Below are 27,486 nucleotides of genomic sequence, written 5' to 3'. Positions count from 1 at the left end.
GATTAGCTAATCAGTTTGGTTTGGTTTGTTTGAGACAGAAACTCATTACGTAGCTGAGGCTCATCTCAAATTTGCAATCCTCCTGCCTCAGCCCCCGCAACTGGGATTACAGGACTGTGATCCATGCCTAGTTGAAAATGACATAGTAGAAAATATTTCCACCTAGTGCTGTGTTCCACGCCTTTAATCCCAGCACTCAGGAAACAGACAGACAGATTTCTGTGAGTTCATGGCCAGTATGGTCTACATAGGGAGGCCCTGTGTCAAAAACAAACAAACAAAAACCACATAAAAACAAAAAAGAAGCTCTTCTAGAACACATGGATGAGGGCTGGGGTGAGAGAAGGCTGGGAAAGGAAGGAGACTCACCATATGCAGCTGTGGACAACACACTTAAGCACTGTCCTGTCCCCAGTGCCAGCTAAGGGCTATGCCTTATGGGAGAGAAATCCTATAAGCCTCTCCATAAGCACTTCATGGAACTCTCCCAAGAGGGACTAAGATCTTACAGGTGGGACTCAAAGTATGCTGGGAGTCACACTGGAAGAGGGTAAAAGGCTCGGAGGACATGGGCAGTAAGCTAATAACATTCGCTCTGCCAGAGAAACACTTCTCTTGTAAGTTCCAAGTACCTGTGATGGTCCCTTAGGGAGGCGGCCTGCCGCAGGCTGCTCTCGTGAGCCTCTGCCAGGCGCTCGGTCACCCGCTGCTCCAGCTGTACAGCCAGCTCTGACTCCATCTGGATCCGCTGGCTCTCATACCGGGCCTGGGAGTAAAAGAAGAGGGGACTGACTGTCAGCTCAATTCTGTTGGAGCTTACTCCTCTAAGTGATGGAAAATGTAAGCAAAACTAGCACCAACAACCCCACATACATCATAAGGATGAAAAACAGGAAATCTGCCTCAGAGAGTGACACAGTTTCTCTTTCTTTCTTTCTTTCTTTCTTTCTTTCTTTCTTTCTTTCTTTCTTTCTTTCTTTTTTAACAGGGTTTCTTTGTAGCTTTGGAGCCTCTCCTGGAACTAGCTCTTGTAGATCAGGTTGGCCTCCAACTCTCAAAGATCCACCTGCCTCTCTGCCTCTCAAGTGTTGGGATTAAAGGCATGTACCACAACCACCTGGCGTCCCTTTCTTTACTGAACCATGAGACACATCATATATGTACACAAAAGTGAAAATGGCTTTGGACAGAAAAAAATAGATATATTAACAGAATGAAATGTTAGAGCAATCCGCATTATGTGTCTGTGCTAATACGTGTATTACCTCTACCTGAACCCCAGAGGCATTCAGTCTACAACTGCTGGCTCCATTTTCTCCCCTCACTCTCCTCCAACTACTGGCATCCGACGGCTACTTCACTCGCAAAGAGCTCAGTTCTAATCCCACACTGGCTATTTCACCATCTATGTCCTTTATGATGTCACTGCAACTCCTGACCCCTGAGCCAAAGCTCTGCTAACCGTTTTTTCCTCTGCAGGACCTCTCTGCTCCTATTCTGAGTCTTGGTTGACTGCTCTGCCTCCCACTGCCCTTTGGTCCCACCCTTCCATCTCTCTTCTATCTGCTAACATTCAAGCCAGATTATTCTAAGTGTTTATAAGTTTTTGCCTCTAGGCATGGATTTCACTACTTTTGTTATTGTGTTTTTGTTTGTTCATTTGTTTGTTTGTTTTTTGAGACAGGGTTTCTCTCTGTGTGGAACTTTGGAGCCTGTTCTGGAATTCACTTTGTAGACTACGCTGGCCTCGAACTCACAGAGACCCACCTGCCTCTGCCTCCTGAGTGCTGGGATTAAAGGCGTGCGCCACCAATGCCCAGTATTTACTACATTTCTTAATTCCCAAATCTTTCATTTTATCTTTTTTCCAAGCTGTAAACCCATATACCCAAGCCAGGTATGTGGCTCATGCCTGAATCCCAGACTTGGTAGTCTGAAGCATAGGATACGGCCAGCCAACCTCTACATATCAAGACCCTGTCTAAAGAAATAAAAACAAAATAACTCATGTACCCCAAAACTTCACAGCTGTTTCTGTACACACTGGATTCCCCAGCTCAGTGGCGCCTCTCCCTGATGGCACACCTGAGCCCATTCTTGCTGGTTTGCTCCCTCTGACTGGTCATTGATTCTACTTTTTAACTTGCTCTCAAAACTCAACCATTGCTCCTTGGCACCCATTTTACACATTAGTACAGAGGCCCACAGTGGTCCTCCAAAGTCCTTCAATGTCGTATCTCCCCGTGACTGAAACACACTTCTCTCCAAACATTTCCACTATTCCAGGGATTCACGAACTCAATTAGTCCCCATTGCGTGCTTTCTGTAACGAAGTCTGACTAGGATATAGCCATACCCACCTTACTCAGGTGCTATCGCTACATTGTGTTATATGAGCAGTTACAGCTGATATCACACTACTCATAGAGTCAAAATACCTACTCCCTGGTCCTTGGCAGAAGGCTAGCCACACCCCACTGTCAGAGTCTCACTAATGAGAGCCTAAGATTCCAACACTAGACAAGGGTCTTTTTGAATGTGTAAGGATTTGCCTGCAGGTATGTCTGTGCACCGTGCTGGTGTCTGGCCCACAAATAGACCACAGAAGGGTGCTGGATCCCTTAGAACTGGAATTACAGATAGCTGTCAGCTGCTGTGAGAGTGCTGGGAGTCAAGCCTGAGTTCCTTTGAAAAGTAGCCAGTGCTCTTAACTGCCCAGCCATCTCTCCAGCCCCAGAAAGGATTCTGGCTGTTGTTTTAGCCAGTACTGGGTGGGTGGAGTTGAACTCAGGGCCTCATTCATGCTGAGCATATGCTCTACCACTGAGCTATGTCCTAGCCGACATTTTACTTTTGGAGACAGGATTTCATGTGTTGTCTAGGCCATCCTTGAATTCACATTAACACTGTAACCCAGGCTGGGCTAGACCTTGAGATCCTCCTGCCTCAGCCTTCTAATTAGCTGGAATTACTGAAAACTGTTTTCAATCTAGTTGTTCCTGACAGTTTTGTGCCATGTTATGAGCTATTACCAGAATTTCCCAACTCAGAGGTGTTGATAGAAGTTGGGCTGGTTAGATGACTTAGTAGATTAAAAAAAAAAAATACTTAGCATACAACCCTAAAAACCTAGGTTCAATCCCAAAAACTCATATGGAAGGAAAAAGTTGTTCTCTGACCTCTACACATGTGCCATGGTACAAATTTACTCCCCACACACACCACATACACAATGATAAAAAAAAATTAAAAGATAAAAAGTAGGGGGTTAGAGAAATGGTTCAGTGGTTGAGAGCACTGGTTGCTTTCCAGGGAACTGGGGTTCAATTCCCAGCACCCACAGAGCAGCTCACACCTGTCTGTGACTCCAGTTCCAGGGCTTCTGATGCCCTCACACAGTCATACACGCAGGTGAAATACTAAAGAACAAAAAATAAAAACAAATTATATATTTTTAAAAGATAAATAAAGTAATGATAAATACAAAACAGACCATTACCAACTGGAGTCAGGTTTGACAAAAGCCTCCAACTGCTCAGACAGCGCACACAGCGAGTGAGTCTCAGCGCACACAGGGGGTGAGTCTCTATCATCTCTTTTTAAGGAAAGTATAAGGGGAGGCTGCCGTCAGGGTGGACTATATGACAACAGTCTAAGGTATCCCAGATTTAAACCAGGGTGGTCTAAAGGTAAGAGTAAGCTGGCCCACACTGTGGGAAAAACAGTAGAGTCTAAGACGGAATATTACCAAACTAACCAGTGGTAAGTCCCAAATACCTGGGACAAGCAAGTCTCCATAATCCCCAGGAAGTCACTGTGTATGCTCAGACCTGCTTTTCCAACTACAGAAACCCCCTAACAACCTGCTGCTCACCTGGACCAAGCTCATCTCCAGCTGCAGCGCGTCTCTCTCTCTCCGGACTGTGTCCAGCTCCCCTTCCAGCCGCCGCACCTCAGACTGCAGTTGTACCAACTGCTGCTGGGCCTCCCGAGCTGCCTGGGCCTCCCTCTGGCTGTTCCCCTAAGTAGGGAAATCCAGTCTCAGGCCATGTCTCACCTCCTAATTCCTGGCTACGGATCCCAAGTCACACTCCATCTTTCCCTCCTCCCATTTGTCCTGTTTCCCCATCCCTGTTTATTGTCACTCTCTGGCCTGCCACGTACCTGTTGCCCCCAGACCTTCCCACTGGTCCTCAACTTACACACATAACTCTGGATTCTCTGTCCTTGTTCCCTGTTAACCTCCATATTCTGGCATCTCATTCTAGTTAGTAATTTTCCCCAACCCAATTGGGGAAATTTTCCCTACTCTTCCAATTGCCACTTCTACCTTCTCTCTTTCCAGCTGAGTCTGGCCTTCCTCTTGCAGAGCCCGAAGGTGTTCCTTCAGCTTGTGCTCCTGCTGGGTCCAGGTCTGCCTTTCTTCTTCGAGAGCAACTTGAAGAGCCTCCAGCTTGCAGCGCTCATTGAGCTGCCCAGCCCTAGCCTCATCCCGCTCTTCCTGGAGGGCCCGGCACTGCTGCTGCTCCACCTCCAACCTCAGAGTCAGGGCTTGCCTTTCTTCTTCCTAAGGCCCCAGGAGAAAGCCGATTTCTTTAGCATGCCCTCAAAGACCAGCAACCTGGCAAACCATCCCCATACAATGTGAGTGTCAAGAATTATGGTCACTAAAAACGTAACAGCTGACTCATTCACAGGATTATAATGCAGCGGGTAAGAAATCCATCCCACTGCTCCACAGGAGGGAATGCACACCTGATACTGTAAACTTAGCAGAAATCCAAAACTTGATGAATATAGGTCCTGGGGGAAGGGGGGACGATGGGTAGCTACTAGTACTGTCTTGTTAAATGAACATGATGTCAAAATGTCCTCTAAATATTTATGTTGAAGGGTTGGAGAGACAGCTTAGTGGCTGAGAGCATCAGCTGCTTTTCCAGAGAATCCAGGTTCAATTACCAGGATTTACATGGTGGCTCACAATTGTCTGTAACTCCAATTCCAGGGGAACTGAAGCCTTCTTCTGGCCTCTGTGAGTACCAGGCATGCACATGGTACACAGACATACATGCAGACAAAACAACCACACACATAAAATAAAAATAAATAAAAATTTTTAATTCATGTTCAAACACATATATTTGTGGAGCTCTCGACCTTGGTCAGAGAAGGTTCACTCTGCGATGAGAAGCACTCAGTTTGGAAACTCAACTAGCAACACTACTGCAAGCAAGTGACTACTGAGGGCTCAGCCCTAAATGGAGACATCTATAGCTTTCTCAACCCCCTCCCAAGGCTCAGGAAATGTCAGAAAGAATGCATGGAATGGCAATTGCACTCATGAGCACAGCAGCTATGGTTACCTGCAGAAGATCTGTGGGTAATCAAGCCAATGAGATCAGGCAACAGCTGAAAAGGTAAGTGGGTTATCCCCAAAGGAAAAGATAACATGAAGGAGACATACGGAAAGCCCTCTGGGGGAGCATGAGGATTTGGGGTGCATTTATCAAGACACATTGTTTATATATGCAAGATTGGTAAAGAATAAATAAAAGATATTCTACTTTAAAAGCAGACACACCTTGCCTTTACCAAGTGGGGGTGCTGTTAGAAGTTACCTGCTCACAGCCAGAAACAGCCCGCCCAGCACCTTGTTCCTGGCGTGTAGCCCCACAGCTTGAGAGAGACTTACATAAGGCCCCAGTCAGCAGCTTTCCACCCTGAGAGACTGAGTACACTAATGCAGGTGTGTGTGGAAGGAGCTGGAAGACCTCATGCTGCTTGTAAAGGGGACACAAGGCCAAGGAAAGACAACATACTGTGAGCTCTGAGTGTGTGATACAAACACGCTGCTTCTTATGAAATCTTCAGTACAATTTTAATTTTCTTTTCAGACAGAATCTTATTATGTAGCTCTAGCTGTCCTGGAAGCAGGTAGACAGGCTAGTCTTAAACCCACAGAGATCTGTCTGCCTCCGCCTCCCAAGTGTTGGATTAAAGGTGTGTGCCTGGCTGACAATTTTTTAGATAAAAATAATAAGTATATTAGGTAGACCTGAGTTCAAATCTCAGCCGAATCCTACTTTTCATGTGTGTTTACTATGTGGTTTTTGAATCAGTTTGGCTATATAGCCAGGCTGAGTTTGAACTCACGACCCTCCTGCCTTAGCCCCCCAGATGTACTGTTGTGATTACAGGTGTATCCCACCATGCCCAGTACACTGTGTGTCCTCAGATACACACCATTATCTGTAAAAGGAAGACAATCACATTGTTTGCCTTGTGAGGAATAAAGTAAAAAGTATATATAAAGCATTTAGCACTATCTGGCACCTAGCAAGTACTTAGTGAACAGCTGTCACTATCATTATCAAAAAAACCAAAACAGTCCAGCCTCCTCAGAAGCTGGCCAAGGGGCTCCACCACCCGCACTGTCAGACGTAGTTGGTAAGAATACAAGTACCCATCTGCATGTAGTAAGCATGTGTCGTGAAAGCAACACATTCCAAGGCTGGCTACTAACTCACACAGGTATTCACATGACCACTCCAGCTCTAGGAATCCCGAGTGAGTCTCATCCTACACTGTTTTAGGCTATGTAACCTAGATCAAAGTTCCACACCTGACTGAAAAAAAATCACCTAGAAAATTCCTGAAACCCACAACGTATCTGTTGAGTCTCAGGGGTAAGAAACTGAGGGTGTAGTTCAGCAGTAGAACTCTTGTCTACCATGTGTAAGGCTCTAAGATTCCAGGGTCCTCTAGCTTTCAAAAGTGGGGGAACAGGGCTGGAGAGATGGCTCAGCAGTTAAGAGGACTGGGGTTCAATTCCCAGCATGGCAGCTCACAACCATCTATAACTCCAGTTCCAGGGTTTCTGACATACTCATTCATACCAATGCACATAAAATAAATTATTTTTAAAAACTGGAGGAAGTTTTCTAGGGAAAGTGTGTGTGTGTTTATGTGTGTGTGTGTGTGTGTGAGAAAGAGAGAGAGAGAGAGAGAGAGAGAGAGAGAGTATTTGGAGATAGGGTCTCACTATATAGTCCTGGCTGGCCTTGAATTCTCTATGTAGACCAGGCTGGCCTCAGACTCATGGAGATCCACCTGCCTCTGTCTATCTCTAGAGTGCTAAGATTAAAGATCTGAGACACCAGACCCAGGTCCCCAGATGGGTTTACTGTTTTAATAAAGATAAAATTTTCAGTCTCTCCAACTGGCCTGTCTAATGATGCCAGCAGAACTGTGTTCTGAGGATGCACCTGAGCAGCACCCCCCAGAGCCACTCAACTGTACATTCCTCTGGACCGCCCAGACAACCCACAGGCCCCTAGACACGATCACCTCCTCCACTGCAACCAGCCAGCCCGCCTTCTCACCAGGGCCTCTCTTTCCCTCTGCTGCAGTCTAGTACCCTCCTGCTCACGATTCAGGGCTTCCATGGCCTCGGACAGGCTTTGTTCCAGCCGGGCTACTGTCTTTCAGGAGAGAAAAATGTAGAACAGTGAAAATGAGGAAAATGCCTCTACTTCAGAAATAATAAGCGATGTAAACTTGAAGCTGCAGTGTTAACTAACCAACCTATGGCACCAAAGAGAAGACGGTGTGAGGAAGGGAAATCTGGGAAGCCACCTCTAATATAAATCTGACAGTGGATGCAGTAATAGTAGAGGAAAGGGGGGAGAGGGAGAGGATCGGCAACTACACTCAGAGGCCAGATTTTTGGGAACCCTAATACCAAAGCCATTTCTCCCCATCTAGACATCTAAGACCTAGGCTCTAATGCCATATGAGCCAGTCACCCACCTCCTGCTGCTTGCTTCTGGTGAGTTCTGCTGCCTGGCGCTCCTCCTGAAGTCCCCGCAGCACCTCTGTCCGCTCAGCCTCATGCCGATTCCAGCCCTCGACCACTCGAGCCAGGGTCTCAAGAAAGGCAAGTAAAATGGAATTTCAGAATTGTCTTTTGCCCTCTTTTCTATAAGTCATTAGCCACATCCTCCCAAGTCAGAAAGCCTGCCCATCTCTCCCTGCTGTTAGCAAGCACACACAGTGGGTAAGCAGAGTATGGTAGTTCATGCCTGTAATCCCAGCACTTGGGAGGCTGAGCAGGGATGGCCACTAAAAGCTCAAAGGAAGACTATATAATGAGATCCCACCACCCCCATTTACACCTCCACAGTGCCCTCCATGGGGAGGCCCACCGATGCTCGCTGCCCTGTCACCTTGTCTAGTTGTTCAATCATGATATCTTTCTTTCGGTCAGCAGCCACAGCCACCGCTAGCTGTTGTTGCAACTCTAGCACGCGAGTCTGCAGGCCCTGAATGTGGCGCTCACAATGCTGGAAAGAAACATGAGATCTGTGGATGCTGCTCATTCTCATTCTGAACACAGCACCAGACAGTTCTCATCCATAAGGAGCAATGGGCCAGAGGCAGGAAGCTTGGAGCCCCAAAACAGATCTGTTTGAAAAGAAAGAATCCGGGATTTTGGAGCAGGAACCTAAAGAACCAAGACCTCCAAGCAGTTTCTTCTACCAGCTCAGGAAATGGCTGTTAACTTCCACGCTCTTCCCTTTCCTGGATTTCTCACAAACCGTTTGGCAGAGGTGCAGCAGCAACCTACACTGTAAAGTGTGGGACGTTACTCCTGCTCTAAGGAGCTCACTGATCACAAAGCAGAAAGCCTTTCATTCATAGCCCAGCATTTAAAATGATGGGGAGAGTTTCAAAACTGACAACCAGTGATTCTGCCTTTTCTTCATTCCTGTTCATCTCTCTGTCCCTCCAGACATGAAGGCCAACAGCCATGGAGGAAAAGAGCACCAGGCACCCATAGCTCTAGAGCTCTGTGCAAGCCAGTGACGTTCTTGACCATTCAACAAACAGGGGATTTCTTTCTGTGTTAGGTGTATTCTAGGCCTTAGAAAGCCAGTGCTGAATAGGGCACGTACTTTGAAGAGCTCAGATTTAAAGGGAAGAACCAACAAGATGTGTATGAGTGATAAGCTGATGGAGGGAGTCAGGGATCTGATGATTCCCTACAGGGAAGGTGGCACACACTACACAGGACAGTCACTGAGGGCCTTGCCGAAGACTCAGCCTTCAGGTTTACAAACCCTCATGCCTACTTTTTCACCCAAGGCTCCTAATTTCTAAAGAAGAAAGCCTTTGCTTCTCTCACCTTGCGGCGTGTAAGTTCTGAGTCTAGCGCATCTCTCAGCCCCTGAAAATCTGGGGGGTTGGTGGGGGGTCCTGGTCGAAGGCTGGTATAGCGGGGAAACAGCTCTTCCAGTGCCTGGGCTGAGCTGGCTGGAGAGAGGTCTTGCAAAGGCCGAGTGCTGAGCAAAACAGATAGAGAATGTCAAAACTGGGAAAACCTTTGAGACTCACTGATCCTGCTGTGGTATTTTATACACCAGAACTTGCCCAAAGACATAAAGCTAAAGCTAAATAGAGCCATCAGCAGCACAGAGGCCTGTGATCTGCTCCTGATGTCCCTTCCTCTGTATCACAGCTCCTAGAATGAGGGCTAATAACAGAATAATAACAGAAACAAGAATATTCTTCATGGGGAAGATGGGCTAAGGATAGAGAGCTAAGTACTAGACAGCTACTGCTCAGGTTCCAGAAGGAACAGACAGAAGAAGATAAGAACTCGGGGCGAGCTTCTGGCTTCCCTGGTGACAGGGAACACGGGGGTGGAACAAAGCAAGTGAGCCACAAGAACTCCAAGGCCAGGGAACCTCCAAGGAGCACTCACTTGAGCAAGGTAGCTGTGCTGTCACTGTCAAAGGAGTCCTCTTCCCGTCTTTCTGAGCCAGTTCCTGGAATGAGGGGATCCCCTGCTTGCAGTCCAAGAGACCCCAAAGTAAGGATAAAGTTGGAACAGGAACAGGGGCCATTTGAAGAAAAGAGGGCCTCCACTTCCCAAATCCCTTCCCAGAGAATGGGTGCTTTCTCATCTCAAGTCTTGCCTCAGAGGTCTGCGTCCTTGCTCCCGTCTCCTGCCCCTACACCTCAGCTTTCCTCCAGAACTCTAAGGCAGGGACTGACTTACGATAGGCAGTATCACGTGAGGTATGGAGCATGGTCTGGAGCTGACCTCGAACACTTTCCATCTCAAAGATATGCTTGGACCCATCCTAGGGGAGAAAAAGCAAAGCCCACAGAAGTCACATTTAACCTGTGTAATCTATAGTCTATACACTTCCAGGGAAGAATTTTCAAATAGTCCTTAGAAAATTGAGGAAAGCAGTTAGACACAACAAAAAAAGATCTTAACCTTGAATCCAAAACCCAAATGTTTACAGAAGTCGGAAAGGAGAGCCAGTGAATAAGGCAGCAGCCAGCCAGCACACAAAGCTGGAGGGGACTGCGGTCAAGTGTAGAGCAAAGGCCTTGACCAAAGCCTGGCGCAGTTTCCCTACTGGATTCCAACATGGGAAGACCTAAGCTATCTGCCGATCAGGGTACCTTTCCCATTGGTACAACTGCCTTCTCTAGAACGCACATGTTTAATGACTCGTATGCCACACACTGAAATGTCTGAGCTGAAAGGACCTTTACTTATTTTGCTGCTGTCCTTAAATTGCCCCAGCTCTCACCTGAGTCCAAGAAACCTAATCTCCACTTCCAGGGCACCAACTACTCTACAGTGCAGATGTCTGACCATGTAAAAACACTAGAAACCATGGCAATTTCTCAACTGTTGATTCACACCATTCCCTCAAATGCATCTTCTAGTAGGTGAGAGCAAGAAAACCTGTGTACTTAGGAAATAATTTACATCTAATAATAGATTCAAGCCACAGCAACGCTTAACTTGAAACACCAGCGCTAATGAGCTCTAATACCCAGATCTCCAAAACATACCTCTCTCACCTTTTTCTTCAGGTTGTTCTCCAATCCAACAGACAAGCTGCGGCTCAGTTCTTGAGCCAAGCTGTCTATGCCCTCATTAGGAGGCGAGGAGGCAGAAGCTAAATACAGCTGGGCTCGGGCTGTCACCTCCGCCTGTCGGCTGAGATGCAAAGAAGTATAGAGCTGGGAGGTGACCTCAGAGGACACCTGGTTCAACCCTGGCTCTGATGAATCGCTTAGGAGGTCCTCTGGCCGGAGAGGTGAACTGGGGCTGGTAGCTGCTGTAGCCATGTGCAGTGAAGAGACAACTGGTCACAGCAGTCAACTGGGAACTCCTGACTGAACTTGTGGATAAATTCACCGAGAAGGGAGATTGTAAGAAGACCCCGTGGTGGAGCCTCAGTAAATAAGGGTATCAGGGCTTTCTGGATGGAGAAGTGCCACTGGCTCCAGGGGTCATGGAGAGGGCAAGGACATCTCTTCTCCTGGAAGTAGCGTAAAGCAGATGTGCAAGGCTTTCGAGGTAGTGGACAGAAAGACTTGCTGGGCAAGGGCACTGACAAAGTTCCTTCCTAACCGGAGTGCTGGAGGCGGCGGATCAGCTTCGGCAACAGCTAACTGGATAGTTCTTTTTCATACTCAAAATGTGCAAACACAGACCCAAAACCAAATCGGGCCCAATGTTTGTCCCTCGGTTGGTTTTAGTGCAGAAAGAGGCAAATTGCCACACCACCACCCTCCCACCCCTACTTCACCTGTTCCACCCAGAATCGACTCCCTTGGATTTCCCCTCCAACCCTGCCTGGAAAGAAAGCCACAGCAGAGGTCCACAAGAATTCTTCCCTAGCGTACCCTAAGACAGCTCTATAAAAGGTCCTAGAAAACACGCCGCTCCCCACCCCGCACAGCCCGCATGAGATCCTCTACCGCGACCACCCGGTTCTGACTGCTCTGAGCACGTCGGCCCCTAGTTTGCCAAGATGAAGAGAGCTGTCTCCCTACCCCATAACCTCGACAGAGAAAAACCAAAGACCAACCCCACTTCTAACGCGACCCTCGACTCCCAAAACCGTTGGCAACCTCCCGCCCACCGCCTACAGCCCCGCCTCCCACGAGTTTCGTCACCCGCCCGCGAGATCACGCTTTCCCACACCTCCCCAGGCTTCAGAGGCCCGGACGCGCATGCGCGTGGCGTCGGTGAGCAGGGATTGGCTGCGGGAGGAGGCGGAGTCTGGTAAGACTATCGGGGCGGAGTTAATGCTCAGCTGGTGAGGCTTGCGACGCAGCTGGGCTGTGGAAACCGGAAGTAGCTTGCCACCCTCACTCGCAGCAATTCCGGTGAGTCCGGAGGTGGGGTTCCCACCTAACTGAAGGACCCGTTGCTGCAGAGTCGGGTGCATGCCATTGAGCGAGGCTCTTTATCTTGCAGATGACTGTCCACAATCTGTACCTATTTGACCGAAATGGGGTGTGTCTCCACTACAGCGAGTGGCACCGCAAGAAGCAAGCGGGGATCCCTAAGGAAGAGGTGATCGGACAGTCCCGGCATACCCCCAAACGCACATGATCCCATCCCAGTCCCTTCTCTCCAAATCCAGGTTCCTTCCCACTCCCATCCTGTCTCCTTCCATAGCCGAGTTCTAACTCTACCCCCTCTTCCTCCAGGAGTACAAGCTGATGTATGGGATGCTCTTCTCCATTCGTTCGTTTGTCAGCAAGATGTCCCCGCTAGACATGTACGGTCCTGTTAGAGGGGGTGTTGAAGGGAGGGCTAACTAGCCTTGGGAGTGGGAGATTCTGTTTTGAAATGGAAGTGGCATGTGGCCCCAGAGAGGGGAGGGGAATATTAGAGAGAGAGAGTCTAAATCTGGAACTAGAGTCCTGAAGCTGGCAGGAGTGTCTGCAGGGAGAGTCTGAGAGTGGGGCGGGTGAAGGCAGCAGCAACTAAGTCTAGGGATGATGAAGATGATGTTAGATGTTTTATTCAATGAGGCTGATATAAACCACCTGTTTATAATGAATAGGAAGGAGTTGACCTTGAGGGGATCACAAATATTTCTTTGGGAGCGATTCCACTCCTATTTCAATGCCCATTTCTGCAGGAAGGATGGCTTTCTGTCTTTCCAAACTAGCCGATACAAACTCCATTACTACGAGACGCCCACTGGAATCAAGGTTGTCATGAACACTGACTTGGGCGTGGGCCCTATCCGCGATGTGCTGCACCACATCTACAGTGCGGTCAGTGTCAGCCAGGAACCCTTTTCCCAGAGTCCTAGGAGTCCCAACCCTTCTGTGTTCTATCCCTGGTGAACGGTTTTCTTCAGCTCCTTTTAACAGTGATACCTTTCCTAAGGGAGAGGTTGAGTGCTTGTAATGATTTATTTTTAATTTTCATTATAAGTATTGTGTAGAGGAGGTGTGTGCCTGTGAGCACAGGTATTTGTGGAGGGCAGAAGAGTGTGACAGATTCTCTGGAGCTGGATTACAAATAGCTGTGAGCCGCTCACCATGAGTGCTGGGCACTGGCTACCCTCTGCAAAAGCCGTATGCCTTCTTAACTGCCGAGCCATCTCTCTAGCCCCCCCCCCCCCTGTGTATTCTTACATCCCTGGGGTTATCATAGGGTTGAGACTGGAAGTGAGACGTGGCCCAGATCTGGCTCACGCACCCTCCTCTCCACAGCTGTACGTGGAGTTGGTCGTCAAGAATCCTCTGTGCCCGCTGGGACAGACTGTGCAAAGTGAGCTCTTTCGCTCCCGGCTAGACTCCTATGTCCGATCTTTGCCCTTCTTCTCTGCCCGAGCTGGCTGAAACATCTCCCTCACCCCTCAGAAGAACCTGTGACCGTCTGGACCCTTCTGACTTGTGGCACTGTGAGCCCTTCCGCCTCCCTGTCTCCCCCTAAGAGCTTCAACCGGAAGGCCCACCGCCCACTGCCTTCAAGACATAAGAGTGAAGCCCGAAGGAGTCCTTGACAGTTTTATCCCCTGCTTGACTCCACGAGAAACAGAATAAACTTTCTGTCACCCTCTGCTGCCTGCGTGTGTTTCTGTAGCCCCTCCCAGTGTGACTCACACAAAGATGAGCCCTCGGGTAGCCACACCTCCCCGAAGCCTATGAAGAGGTTTTCCCAGCAGATTCCGCCACTCTTTTATTGCTCACATTTTATCAGCTGAATAATTCTTCGTTGCATTTTAGAATTTTAGCAGCAACCTTTGCTACCACTTGCTAGGTGTAGTACATGCATCCTGCCTCACCTCTAGTTGTCACAATCGGTGTCGCCAAACCTTGGCTTTAGAGGGACCAAAAAGCCCCTTTCGAATGCACACCACTGACCGGGAGGAATGTTAACATATTTCAAGTACAGAAAGTGAGAAGCACGTTCCTAAAACAGGACGTTCTGACCAAGGTACACTGGTGGTTCAGAAGCCTTCCTCGGGCGGAGCTTATGCAGATGAAGCAGCGTGTTCGGCTGGGAGGCGGGTGGTTCCATGCAGATGAAGGGGCGGGGCCTGCATGTTGATGAGCTGGGCTCTCTGCCGACGCGGCTGGGAGCACAGCGGTCCCGCAGCGGTTCCAGCTGAAGTGGCACCCGTCTTTCGCCACCCCTTGTTCCTGGGTTTCTATCCTTGAAGACTGTCCTCGACTTTATCTTTATCCTTACCCGTTTATCCTCCTGCTCCCTGCATCATAGCCCCCAGCATCTGAATACCCACCACTCCTGGCACTCCGCACGGTTTTCCTTTCCCGCCGCAAACCCCGCGACCTCCAGCAGCCCGCCCCCGCGGCCCCATCCCGGCTGGCTGCTTTGGCTGCAGCCTCCTCAACCTTCCCGCTCTCTCAGGGTCGCGCTACTACCACACCACTGTCTGCCCTCGGATTTCCCGGCTCCCTCTTCCCTCCCCCAGAGCCCCCTCCCCCGCCCTGGCCGGCCAGCCGGCATGCAGGTGTCTATCGCGTGTACCGAGCAGAACCTTCGCAGCCGGAGCAGTGAGGACCGTCTGTGTGGACCCCGGCCGGGTCCTGGGGGCGGTAATGGAGGGCCAGTGGGCGGAGGGCATGGGAACCCTCCGGGGGGTGGACCCAAGTCACGAGCTGCGCTGGTCCCCCGACCTCCAGCACCCGCTGGGGCCCTTCGAGAGAGCACCGGCCGAGGCACTGGCATGAAATACAGGTATGGGATGGCCAGACAGCCTACCTATTCGCTTCCCTTTCGGGACCCCTGATACTTTCTGGGTTAGTCGCCACGACCCCTTCAAACTTAGCTTAAAAAGCCACTATTCATTTCCCCTCTTCTTTCTGTCACTGGCACTCCCTCACACGGTCTCTGTTAGTTCCCCTAACTATGAGACCAAGTTACTAAGGTTGACAGAGTCCTGTCGTACCTAAACAGTGCTCCCGAATTGCCCTCCTTATCCGTAAAAAAACGGGGAACTCCTGAATCTCCAGGCTGCTTCCCCCCATCCAATGGAGTGTCCTTGGGTTGGCGTCCTGGGGAGAGGAGGGAAAGAAACAGCAACTCACTCTGGCCAGTTGGGGCGCCTGACCCAGATATTGCCCCCACCAGCCCTGAGGCCTGTCTCCCTCAACCTTTCTAGGGTGAGGTCAGAGCAGGAGAGGGGAAGGGAGATAGACCACATCTTTCATCCCGTGCTGTAAGGCAGGAGTTGGGTTAGAAGGGCTCGGGGGACTGCTGGCCAGAGACTCTCAGAACTCAAAATGGGGTGGGGGGGGCATTTCTTGGGAATATGCTGAGGTCTTTGATGTGACCTGCCTTTGTCCCAAAAGTATTCAGCCCTCCCTGTAGCATCCCTGATTAGGAAGTAAAGGTGACTGTTTGATCTGTGCCTGGAGAAGAGGAGGATTTCTAGTTCAAGCCTCAGAAGTCAATGACGAGAGGAAGAGACTTTCCCATCAAGTCCTCCCCAGTCCCCACCCACATCTGCTCTTTCTGGGGCTGAGCTCATCTACGTGCCTAGTCAAGTGCCTGAACTGGAGCTGGTGTACATCTTTCTGTTGTCGCCCTTTAGAGTGGCATTCTTTGACGGAGGGCCTATTCTCAAACTCACCACAATCAGCCCCATTTTTCAAAGTCTACTGCTCCACACATCCCAGAGATGGCTCAGACACAGACAGGACTTCACCCAGAAGGAACAGACGATAGGAATGGAGGTGCCAGACAGTGGCCCTCGAGTTACAATCGATCACACTATTGGTTCACCTGTTCTTTCAATAATACCCTAGGGCCTCTGCTATGGGGGTAGCACTGCCTGTCCCATCAGCTCACTGGGTCTGCTGTCTTTGGACTGGGACCCTTGAGGGCTTCTCAGTTCGGAAGGACAGGAGCTGGGGACTGATAATCCAAGTCCCCAGTGGAGGCTTCACCCCTTCCCCGCTGCTTCTGTATCCTGCAGGAACCTAGGAAAGTCTGGTCTCCGGGTGTCCTGTCTTGGCCTTGGTGAGTTAGGAGAGACATTAAAGAAAAGGGGCACTGTTTTATAGTCCGACTCCCGCAGTTCTCATGTGTCCGACTTCTGTCTTGCAGGTACCTGGGTCACATTTGGCTCTCAGATCTCAGATGAGGTATAAGTGATGGGTAGAGGTGGTTGTGGAGAGGGGGTAAGAAGAGGAAGCAGTGGATCTGGTTAGGGTTTGGACAAGCTTGGGAGCGTATGAGATGTGAGTCTGGAGGATGGGCAAAGGAGAGAAAGTGGGGGAACCAGGACTGAGGTGCTGGGTTAGGGTGCAGGGAGGGAAGTAACTGGGGGCAGCCGTTCATTGCCGATGTTTTCTCGCCTCCCTAGACAGCAGAAGATGTGCTGACGGCAGCCTATGAACACGGTGTAAACCTGTTTGACACTGCTGAAGTGTACGCAGCAGGAAAGTAAGAACCAGGGTGAAAGAGTCAAGTTAGAGTTGGAAGGCAGGCTGAGAGAACATCAGGGATTCTTGTTTCCCTCTTAAAAAACAAAACAAAACAAAACAGGGAATTCTGGAAACACTAAAGTTCAACTTTCAGGTTCATAACACCCCCATGTATTATGGGAGTTGTAGTTCGTAGTTCTCACAACACTTTCCTCTCAACAAAGCTATATTTTCAAACACACCGCATCACATCACGCCTATGACTTGACTTTGGGAGTAGCCAGAATCCAGGGTGGCCTACTCTGCCTCTTTATTTGAGAAACATTCTTCTTCAAGATTTAACTCAAATGTCAAATCCTCTGAGAAGCATTTCCCCAGCTGCCCAGAGTCATAACCTTCTGTGAGCAACCAGGACACACTATACTACCTTCTGACATAAAGCGAACGACGGCTTTATACAACATTTGCTGCTCAATTCAGAGGCTTCCACCTCCACAGAACCCATCTTCCCAAGACTCTCCAGAGAGGCCATCACAAAAGCACTCACAGTTTCAGGGAAGAGGTCAACATAACCTTAAAAAGGATTCAGCCTAAGTGATTAGATAAACAAGGAGCACGTGAGAGCTCCAACGCTGTAGAGTGTTTCAGTACTTTAAGACTTGTCACAAGTTGGCCCGTAATTGTGTGCTAACGGGAACTGTGTCAGCTGGCCATGATGGCACACACCTGCAGTTCCAACATGGGCTGGCTAGGGGAAGAGGGTTGAGAATCTGAGGCCAACATGGGCTACAAACTGAGACCCTCTTTCCCAAAGTGGGAGGGAAGAAGATATGGAAGCTGGTGAGAAGGATTCACCATAGCCTGGCATTCATTGGCAGAATCAGAACTGAACTTAGGAGGACACCTGGTATTTTACAGAGGCAGAAGAAGGAGAGAACGGCCCAGATGACTGGAACCAGAAAAGGCAGTGTCCTCCCTGACTCAAGTCTATTTCTCTCGCCCCATTCTAGTCTACCCCTTAAGCACCCACAATAGGAATTGGTCCACAGCTGATAGACAACATGGATGAATGAATAAAAAATTATATGGCTACACTGCTAGCTCAGAAGCCCCTTTCCTTTGTCCAAGACAAATCTGAGACTCCAAATTGGCTCCCGTTTCCCTGCTCCCCTTTCTCTCTAATAGAGGGGACAAGCTGGGAGAAGGGGAAGGAGTCAGTCTGTCCTGCAGAGATCAGTGTCCTTACCTTGTCTTTGTTCCAGGGCTGAAAGAACCCTAGGGAACATCCTCAAGAGCAAAGGCTGGAGGTGAGACTGGTTTTGTGGGTTACTGGAGACATGATTAACCAAGTATTCCTGCTGGCACTCTTGTTCTGTCTTCTCTAGGAGATCAAGCTATGTTATCACGACTAAGATCTTTTGGGGAGGACAGTAAGTAACTGGGGAGAAGACTTACAAAGAATATGTGGTATATGGGATAGGAGTAGGGGTTGTTCTCCCATGTCATCCCTTGCCCCCCCCATTCTGCCCATGAGGATTCATGCCATCCCAGTTTCTCATAGCTCCAGATAAACCTCATCCTTGACAGTAACCTTTTCCTACAGGGCAGAAACTGAGCGAGGCTTGAGTCGCAAACACATCATTGAAGGTGAGGATTGGTGGCTGGCAAGCCAAGGTGGGTGGGCATGGAAGCCAGAGGAGCTAGGACTGTTTCTGAAGTCTTAAGTAGAAGATTAAGTTAACCATGACCAGGAGGTATGGTCTGAATTCTTAGCAAATTGAAGGGGAGATATTTACCTTCCTCTCCTTCCCCCCCAACTTCTAGGCTTGCAAGGATCCCTGGACCGCCTTCAGCTGGAATATGTTGACATAGTCTTCGCCAATCGTTCAGACCCTAACAGTCCTATGGAGGGTAAAACCGGAATCCCTAAACCTGACAGCCCTTCAAAACTGGGCACTTTCTCAAACTGGCATCGGGAAGCCAGCCTCCCCCACTCAAAAGTCCCCCAATCTCCATAGCAGAGGCTCAGACCCTAGGACCTATACAAGGAAGGAGGTGAAGAACAGATATGACTACAGACCTGCCCGGGGCTTGGTGGGGTGGACAGAGTCTAGGGTTCCATGGATCAGACATCGAGGCCATTTCTCTCCTGTGCACCTAGAAATCGTGAGAGCCATGACCTATGTCATCAACCAGGGCCTGGCCCTATACTGGGGGACATCCAGATGGAGCGCTGCAGAGATCATGGTATGTAACTCTGACTCCCCACCCCACCCCAGCTTCCCTTTTCTCGTGACCAGTCCAAACCTCACTGGGCTGAGAAGTAAGACAGTGGAAGGGTTGCTCTGACCCTCTCTCCTTTCCACACCAACCCAGGAGGCCTATTCCATGGCCAGACAGTTCAACCTGATCCCGCCTGTGTGCGAGCAAGCGGACAACCACTTCTTTCAGAGGGAGAAGGTGGAGATGCAGCTGCCTGAGCTCTACCACAAGATCGGTGTGCAGACCCTCATCCCCGCCTTTCCCGTCTCACCCATGACATAGGTCCCCGTCCCACACCAAATCCTTTTGCTCTTAGGTGTTGGCTCGGTTACTTGGTCTCCCCTGGCGTGTGGCCTCATTACTAGCAAGTATGATGGGCGAGTTCCAGATACTTGCAAGACCACTGTCAAGGTGAGTTTTGGTGGCTCAGGGAGGCAGGTCTGGGCTGTCTAGGCTGCTGTGTGGTCAAGGAGGGAGTCGGGCCTTGACTGATTCTCCTTGGTCTCCAGGGGTACCAGTGGCTCAAGGAAAAAGTGCAGAGTGAGGATGGCAAGAAGCAACAAGCCAGAGTCATGGACCTTCTCCCCATCGCTCACCAGTTAGACTGCACTGTGGCCCAACTTGCGATAGGTGAGACCCTGCAGGGGCCTGCCTCCCTGTGAGACTTCCTACACCTTTCTCTAGATGAGTGTGGCCCGGACAGGACCCTCTTCAAACACTTCTGGACTCCGAGTGCCCACACTGATCCACATCAGTTCCTTTTCTTTTTCCTCCTCTGGTTCCAGCCTGGTGTCTCCGAAGTGAGGGTGTCAGCTCAGTCTTACTGGGGGTGTCCAGTGCAGAGCAGCTGATGGAACATCTGGGTTCCCTACAGGTGAGTTGGCAATTGAGACTCCCCTTACCTGAGAGTCAAGGCCATACTGTCTATCCCTGAATGGACGGAAGTGATTCCAAAGCTGTCCCTGCAAAGTCCAGGAAGACAGGGCCAAACCGCTGAAAACTTTCTCATTGGGTCCCACTGTGGCCTTCCTCAGTGTCCCAGCAAAAACTGTCCTCTCCACTGCCCATTCTCAAGGTGCTGAGTCAGCTGACGCCGCAAACCGTGATGGAAATAGATGCGCTCTTGGGGAACAAGTCGCATTCCAAGAAATAGTTCTTTGGGGGCGCGGGGACCCAACGCGGAGTGATTGCACCTGCCGAAAAACCACTTTCCAGCAACGGGGCCCTCTAGTGCCGGATCTCTCCTCCCAGCCCCCAACCCTGCTCCCACGCAGCGGCAAAATCAGGGTAGCCCCGCCCACCAACGAGTCCCGGCTTCGAGTAGCGATTCGCATGAACAAAGCCATATCCTTTCGCCTTGGGGCTTGAGAGAGAAAGTAGATCTCCCACCCACCCTCTACGCCTCTGCTGTGTGTCTAGGGCTAGGCCTTCTCACTAATCCCGGGCATGAGCTGTCTTCTCTCAGCCATTTGGTCTCGCTCGTTTCTTTTCCCTATTGCCGAAACCCAAAAAACGTTCAGCAGAAAAAAGAAACATTGAGAGTACCTCAAAAATGGGCCTTGAAATGTCATCAAGGTGGCAAGAACCTAGTGAGTTATTGTGCTAACTGGAACGAGAAACGGGCCATACTTAGTAGTATTTGTTCAATAGAAGCCGGGCTGGTCCTGGCAGAAAGTAAATGATAATCTTTGGGGAAACCAGAATCCTGTCTCCTGCCTGGAGGTGGAGGACTTAAATCTAGAACTAGGGTCACACTTTGTGCTTGCAGAGAGGGGATAAAGGTGTGGAAAACAATGTTGCCAAAGGCAGAGAGAAATTTGATGGCTGTATCGCAGAAATGGCACTTAGAAAACAAAGTGATTAGGGGGATGTAGAAACGTGTGGTTGTAAAGGTCTGGGGGCAAACCTGGGCTTGAACTGGATTTAGAGGACTACAGGCTTCTTCCTGGCAATAAACCTAAAGCAATAAAGACGGCCTCTCTGCTGTAAGACTTCCCAGGGAACTGTAAATAAAGTCTCAGCTTGATCCTCACTGTGTCTCAGATTGTGGGGGCTGAGGATGGGGCTTTAGGGACCCCGGCGGCTCAGGTAACCTTTCTTCTTACTCCTTTGTTAGAAGGCTCTCAAGGCTGGTTTCCTCTCCACTCATGTGAGTGGCTCAGGCATCAGCCACCTGGTTATGGTTCTCTTGGATGATCTAAGCCCTTTCCCCTTCTTTAGAACCTAGTGATGCAGTGATGTACCTTCTTTTCTTCCTAATGAAGGATGTAGCTTGATAACACATTTCGCCTTTCTTTACCTTTTTTTTTTTTTTTTTTTTTTTTTTTGCAGGATTTCTCTGTGTAGCCTTGTCTGTCCTAGAACTTGCTCTGTAGACCAGGCTGGCCTCAAACTCATGGAGATCCACCTGCCTCTGCCTCCTGAGTGCTGGGATTAAAGGTGTGTGTGTGTGTGTGTGTGTGTGTGTGTGTGTGGACACACAGTGCTCTTGTGGAGGTCAGAGGACAACGTTTGGTTCTCTCCCTCCACTGTGTGAGTTCTAGGGTTGCCATTGGTGGCAGCAGTCCTGACCTGTTTAGTCATCTCCTTGGCCTGCCCACCCTTCAGTTTTTATTCTATGTATGTGGGTGTTTTGCCTGCGTGTATAGTTTATGCACCGCTTGCATCCTCATGGTCACAGAGGCCAGAAGAGGCCTTGGATCCCCAGGGACCAGAGTTAGAGTTGCAAGCTGCTCTGTAGGTGCTGGGAACTGAACCCAGGTCCTCTGCAAGAATAGCCACCTCTCCACCACCGCCTCCACCTCATCTTGTTTTTTTTTTTTTAATTTTTACTCATTTTCTGGTTTTATGAGACAGGGTTTCTCTGTGTAATAGTCGTGACTGTCCTGGAACTAGCTCTGTAGACCAGGCTGGCCTCGAACTCACAGAGATCCACCTGCCTCTACCTCTCAAGTACTGGAATTTTTATTTTTTTTAGAGGTTTTATGTGTATGAGCATTTTACTTTCATTTGTATCTGTACACAATATGTGTGCCTGTGCCTAAAGAGAACAGAGAGGATGTCAGATCCCCTGAAACTTAAGTTATAGATGACTGTGAGGCACTTGTAGATGCTGGTAACCAAGTTCAGGTCATTTGCAAAAGCAACCACTGCTTTTGCACACACACACACACACACACACACACACACACACACTCACACACTTCCGGTCTTGCAGGATTCCTTTCCTTCATCTTGCATCTTCAGGTGTGCAGAAGTGAAGCAGTTTTGTTGTGGCTGGATGGGAAAGGTCCCAGGGGGTGTGGTTTTGAGATGTGATGGGGTAAGAAAAGAGGGAAAGAGAGAGGGAAGGAGTCAGAACTTGCAAGGGAAAGCAGAGAAAGGTCCCGTGGGAAGGCAGCAGAAACGAGTCCAGTGACACCCCTATCTCCTTCCTCTACGGACTGATTTCTCAGAGAAAGGGAAGTGGGCGGAAAGTCATAACCTGCAGGGATCACAAGGGCAAAGGAGATGACTTCTGCCACCTTAAATATAACCTCAGCGGTTCCCTTCCCTGCTCCTCCTGCCTCCATTCTAAGCTGGGATTGCAGAATGGAACTGATTTCCCAGAGACTGAGCAGCCTGCCTTTACTGACTGGATTAGCAACCATCAGGATCCACTAATGAGCACTTACAGCCTCCCCTTTAGTCTCCCACTCATTCTGGAAGACTGCAGGAACCAAGGAGAAGTGTATGACTAAGCTATGATTAGTTCTTCTGTGACAAACATACAAGAATTTATCAATTCAGAGCAGTATTCTCCTTAAATAGTTCCCGCAGAGAGCAGTGCGCTCCTCCTGGTGCTGCCTCCCTAGTGCTCAAAGGTTTTGTTTCTTCTTTACTTTTCCTTCTTCTGTTCCACACATTTTAAAACCTCCTCTTAGAATTACCTCGAGGCAGTTTAGAAGTCCCTTGTAAACAGAACCTTTATTGTCACACATCCTTGTTTGTAAACATTTGCTATATTTCTCAACCACCTTATTGATAAATTCAATGAGTATTCTGGGCATCAGTCCTCCTGTGGTGGGCACAGGGACACGGAGCTGCCTTCCTGGGCACCAGTCCTCCTGTGGTGGGCCCAGGGGCATGGAGCTGCTTTCATGACTATCAGTCCTTCGTGGAGGGCATGGGGATATAGAGCTGCCTTTGTGGAGTTTGCTGCTGAGAGAAACAATCACGTGGTCACTGCTCCGGTGCAAACTGCTGCTGCCCAATGTCCAGAGGGAAGCACATGGGGTTAGCAGCATCTGGAGTGGGTATGTGACATGGGAGGCTGCCTGGAGAGCAGATGGAGGAGGTGTTGACAGCAAGAATGAGAGGAGTGAGGGTCCTAGCAGAAGGGAACATGCACGCTGTATCAGACATCTTTCTGTTGCTGAGACAAAATTCCTGAGGTAAACAAACAAAAAGGGAAGGTTTATTCCAATTTAGGGGTTGTTTGCAGCACAGTTGCTCGGCACACTTGCTTTTAAGGTTGTGGCAGACCATCATGGCGGATAAGATGCTCACTTTATGCCACCTGGGAAGCAGAGAGCAGGGGGCTGAGTTCTCAATATCCCTTTCAAGGCCACACCCCTCTCCAATGTACCATCACCTGGGAGGCAAGCCTCGATACATGGCTTTGCATCCAAACCATAACAGAATCCAACAGTCTCTGAAGTCCGAGTGTCCAAAGAGAAAACAAGTAAAATGTGGGGCATACTGAGGTCAGGGCACAGAAGGCCTTCTGGGTAGTATCTGTTTTGATTACTTGTTGATAAACACACAAATCATCCCAAACTCTAGTGACTTGAAACAACTTTTAAAAGTGAATTTGAGGTGAGGTGAGGAGAGCTGAAGCGATGACTGAACAGTTAAGGTGCACGGTGCTCTTGCAGAGGACCCATGTCCTTCTGTGGCTCCTCAGGTGTCACACCCCCAAAACTCTAGCCCCGGGGTAGCATCTTACACCCTCTTTTGTCTCAGCAGGCTCCTGCATGAACACACACACACACACACACACAGGGAGGGGAATTAAAAATAATTAAAAACAAATGCATAACCAATTTACACATTTTTTCATGATTCCGTGGGCTGATTGGGAGTCCCTCTGCTGTTTCACTTGGCCTCTTTCATGTGGCTGTATTTGCTAAGCAGGTTAACTAAGCAGGAATATTCCAGATGGCTTCACTAGCTTGTCAGGCAATGAGCACTAGCCATTGCCTGGAGTGCATCCATTTCCCTCCACAGGGCCTCACCTCCAGTGCTTAGGTCTAACCCTACTGCCTTCTATGGTGGTTTGAGGGCAGCCTTCCAGCAGACAGAAGGTGCAGTGCTGTGGAAGACTAGGCTCCAGAACACACGCACAATTTCTGCCTCGTGCTGGTCACAAAGCCATCCTCCACTACAGAGATAGGAAGTAGGTTGCTTTTGTTTGGAAACAGTCTTTGTAGTCCAGGTTGTCCTCAAACTCACAAACTGTCTCGGCCTCCTCGGTGCTGGGATTACAGTTATGTACCACCAGGCCTAGACTAGGCCCTGACTGATGATGGCGGTGGCAAAGGATCTGCATGCCATTCAACACTCACTACCTTAAAAGATTTTAAACGGGAGCAGAAGCAGCGTTAGGCAGAATGTGACTGGTTTGAGATTGGAGAGTTCTCTGTAAATAACATGGAGGGGAGGCCCGCAGAAGACCTGTGTGTTTGTGTTAATTGGATAGAGAGGCGAGAGATGACAACAGCCTGGACCAGGAGGATGAGCAAGGGTGGGGATGAGTAGGTGGATTGGCTATTAAAGGGATAAATGACTTTGGATAATAAAGGAAGGTGAAGAGAAGGAGAAAATAGGAATAATACCCAGGGTTATGAGCTAACCAAGAAAAGGAAGGAAAAACTGGAAGACAGTCTGGCCTAGAAATGGGAGATCATCAGTTTGGATTCTCTGTGGAGCAGGTGACAGGATACTATAAATCATGGCTTAGAGGGACCCTTGGCGGTGAGACACTCCAGACTCCTTTTATTCTACCTTCGATGATTAAGATTTGGGTTGGGGAGATGACTCGCTGGGTCAGGCGCTAAAAGGCAAGTGTGGGAACCTACGTGCACATCCACAGACCTCACATAAACTGAGCATAATGATGCAAGTGTCTATAATCACATTTCCACCACAGTGGGTGGGAAGTGGATACAGGAGAAGCCTTAGAATCCCAGAAGCTTGTGGGCCAGCTATCTTGGCATACAAATCTGTGAAATTCTGTCTTTAGCAAGGTAAAGGGTTAGTTAGGCTGAGCATGGTGGCACACACTTTTAATCCTAGCACTATGAGGCAGACCGATCTCTTTGAGTGTTTTTTAATTTATTTATTTATTAAAAATTTCCACCTCCTCCCCACCTCCCATTTCCCTCCCACTTCTCCAACTCCCCCTTTCTTTGAGTTTGAGGCCAGCTTGGTCTACAGAGTTCCAGGTCAGTCAGGGCTACACAGTAAGACTCCACCTCCAGAACGAACACACCCATTACCAACAACAGGAAAAGCCAAACAAGGTGAATGTGAGGAAACCTGAGGTCATCCTCTGATCTTCAAACATGTGCCACAGCATGAATTACACACAAAAATACACACATTCTTTACATCGACATACATACAAGCACTCAGATTACAATTTACCATCATTTGAAGTTTGTTTTATATGTATGTGTACATGTGTGTGTATGTATTCCAGGTGCGTGCAGGTGCCTGTGGACTCTAGAAAGGATTCAGATCTGAAACTAGGGTTACAGACAATTGTGAACTGCCCAATATATAGGTGCTTGGAACTGAACTTAGGTCCTCTGGAAGAGCAGCAGGTGTTCTTAAGCTCTGAGTCACCTTGCCAGCCCCCTAAAGATATTTTACTATTTGTTTATTTATTTATTTTTGGTTTTTTAAAATAGGGTTACTCTGTGTAGCGGCCCTGGCTGTCCTGGAACTCACTTTGTAGACCAGGCTGGCCTCGGACTCAGAGATCTGCCTGCTTCTGCCTCAGAGTGCTAGGGTTAAAAGTGTGTGCCACCATGCCAAGCCTAACTAACCCTTTCCTGGGATTAAAGGTCCTGGAAGCTGAGGTAGGACGACTGCGATGAGTCTGAGACCAGCCTAAACTACACACAGTGAATTCCCAATTAGACCGGATAAAAGATTACTTTGCTAGGCACAGTTATGAACGCCTTTAATCCCAGCACTCGGGAGGCTGAGGCCGCCAGATCTCTTGTGAGTTTGAAGTCATCCAGAACTACACACAGAGCTGCAGACCAGCCTAGGGCTTCATAGTTAGACGTCTAAGTCTCAAAAACAAAACAAAATAAAGATTATCCTCTAGGGTTAACCTTACAAAACAAAACAAGTGTTACCTTACCTGTGATGAACCAGAAAATGCTATGCAGACAGAAAAACCCATCTCGGATTAACCAAGAGATGGTGTATGTGAAATACTGGGTATCTGAGAAGTTCAGTGAAGACAAAGCAGGCTTGGAGCCAAGGATGATCAGGACAGTAACTGCTGTTGCTTGTCTGGTGTTTGCAGTGTCTCAGGTGTCATTTTAAACACCTTCCAAACACAAGCTCTTTCGAGCCTTACTATTATTATCTAGATTTTGTAGATGAGGAAATCAAGGCCCAGAGAAGTTAAGTAACTTGCCTGTGATGTCACCACTAGGATCTGTACTCGAGCCAGCTGTGTCAAGACTGTATTATTATCCTCCGCAACAGAACCTGGGCTCCAAGTGCAGGAGAAGATGAGGAGGGTGTGGGTGCTAACACGGGGAGGGAATGTGGGTTGTGAGCACCATGTCCTGTTTACCTGTGCTAGAAGTCAGACCCCTGAGTCAGAAGTCATGCAGGGCTGCTTTGCTTCAACCATCATCCTGTGTGGGTGTCCAAGCCTGGATACTCTGGAAGGAAAAGATTCCCAGCATTCCTAAGGCCATGCTCCTGGAATCTAAGTCCCTCCCTAGGCTGAGATGTTAGCTGGAATCGAACTCTCTGAGGGAGGATGAAATTTAGGGAGCCTTAGGAGAACCCAAGAGGTCATGTATAAAAAGGAGAGGTGAGAGCAGCATCAATTATGACTGGGCAGTATCCAAACATCCAGGGAACCAATTAAAACTGGGCAGAACCAACAGTAAACCTGGAATATGTAGCCTGTTTGTGGGGGGTTGAGAAAGAGTATGAGCACATGACAGATGGGCTACGAAGGCCCTTGAGATGGTGTGCAAGAGGGAACCTGAGGATCTGCTCCACTTTAACGATGGCACTGGTGTTTTGCTGTGGGTGAGAAGTTTGCCAAGGGGGCAGTGGGTGGAGCGTGTCCCCCGCCCCCCCCGTTCCCCTGGGCAGTTGTGGCATCTTGTGGACATTCACCCCGCTGTGTCCCCACTCGCATTCCCAGCCACACGCCTCCACCGCCCCCGACGCGTGCCACGGAAGGGAGCGGCT

The 27,486-nt window shown here is 49.1% G+C and overlaps 3 protein-coding genes and 1 long non-coding RNA gene across 5 annotated transcripts in view; 2 read left to right on the top strand and 2 right to left on the bottom strand.

The window, feature by feature from the left end:
* Cntrob (centrobin, centriole duplication and spindle assembly protein) overlaps window positions 1-11,970 on the bottom strand; it is a 23,418-nt gene extending 11,448 nt beyond the window's left edge. The window contains 10 exon segments of the mRNA XM_048448359.3: window positions 633-766; window positions 3,875-4,021; window positions 4,331-4,567; window positions 7,383-7,481; window positions 7,810-7,926; window positions 8,226-8,342; window positions 9,185-9,341; window positions 9,764-9,827; window positions 10,061-10,145; window positions 10,885-11,970. Of these exon segments, the coding sequence (XP_048304316.3) occupies window positions 633-766; window positions 3,875-4,021; window positions 4,331-4,567; window positions 7,383-7,481; window positions 7,810-7,926; window positions 8,226-8,342; window positions 9,185-9,341; window positions 9,764-9,827; window positions 10,061-10,145; window positions 10,885-11,154 (1,427 nt within the window). The 5' untranslated portion in view covers window positions 11,155-11,970.
* Window positions 11,971-12,048: 78 nt separating this feature from the next.
* On the top strand, window positions 12,049-13,897 carry Trappc1 (trafficking protein particle complex subunit 1). 2 transcript variants are annotated; one of them, XM_048448361.3, is made up of 5 exons: window positions 12,049-12,201; window positions 12,293-12,391; window positions 12,529-12,599; window positions 12,966-13,104; window positions 13,549-13,897. In XM_048448361.3, exons 2-5 carry the CDS (start codon window positions 12,293-12,295, stop codon window positions 13,675-13,677), a joined length of 438 nt encoding a protein of 145 aa, XP_048304318.1. In that variant the 5' UTR covers window positions 12,049-12,201; the 3' UTR covers window positions 13,678-13,897. The 2 variants fall into 2 exon arrangements, with proteins under 2 accessions (XP_048304318.1, XP_087766603.1); XM_087910477.1 differs by lacking the exons at window positions 12,049-12,201; window positions 12,529-12,599 and having other exon boundaries at window positions 12,208-12,391.
* Window positions 13,898-14,390: 493 nt separating this feature from the next.
* On the top strand, window positions 14,391-21,025 carry Kcnab3 (potassium voltage-gated channel subfamily A regulatory beta subunit 3). Its single transcript, XM_048448362.3, has 14 exons — window positions 14,391-15,040; window positions 16,281-16,324; window positions 16,412-16,449; window positions 16,671-16,750; window positions 17,994-18,038; window positions 18,117-18,161; window positions 18,335-18,378; window positions 18,556-18,642; window positions 18,893-18,978; window positions 19,108-19,228; window positions 19,310-19,404; window positions 19,503-19,623; window positions 19,779-19,867; window positions 20,069-21,025. The coding sequence occupies exons 1-14, from the start codon at window positions 14,808-14,810 to the stop codon at window positions 20,144-20,146; spliced, it is 1,206 nt and encodes a 401-aa protein (XP_048304319.1). The 5' UTR covers window positions 14,391-14,807; the 3' UTR covers window positions 20,147-21,025.
* A 1,915-nt stretch (window positions 21,026-22,940) lies between these two features.
* On the bottom strand, window positions 22,941-27,406 carry LOC148120916 (uncharacterized). The gene is made up of 2 exons (XR_015738838.1): window positions 26,852-27,406; window positions 22,941-23,421 (listed from the first exon to the last, which is right to left on the bottom strand). It is a non-coding gene; the product is annotated as an uncharacterized LOC148120916 (long non-coding RNA).
* Window positions 27,407-27,486: the final 80 nt, after the last annotated feature.

The sequence above is a fragment of the Myodes glareolus genome, chromosome 9 (assembly GCF_982192425.1).
Source record: "Myodes glareolus chromosome 9, mMyoGla1.1, whole genome shotgun sequence".
In the NCBI taxonomy this organism is placed as follows: Eukaryota; Metazoa; Chordata; class Mammalia; order Rodentia; family Cricetidae; genus Myodes; species Myodes glareolus.
This window is presented reverse-complemented; position numbering and strand designations above follow the sequence as displayed.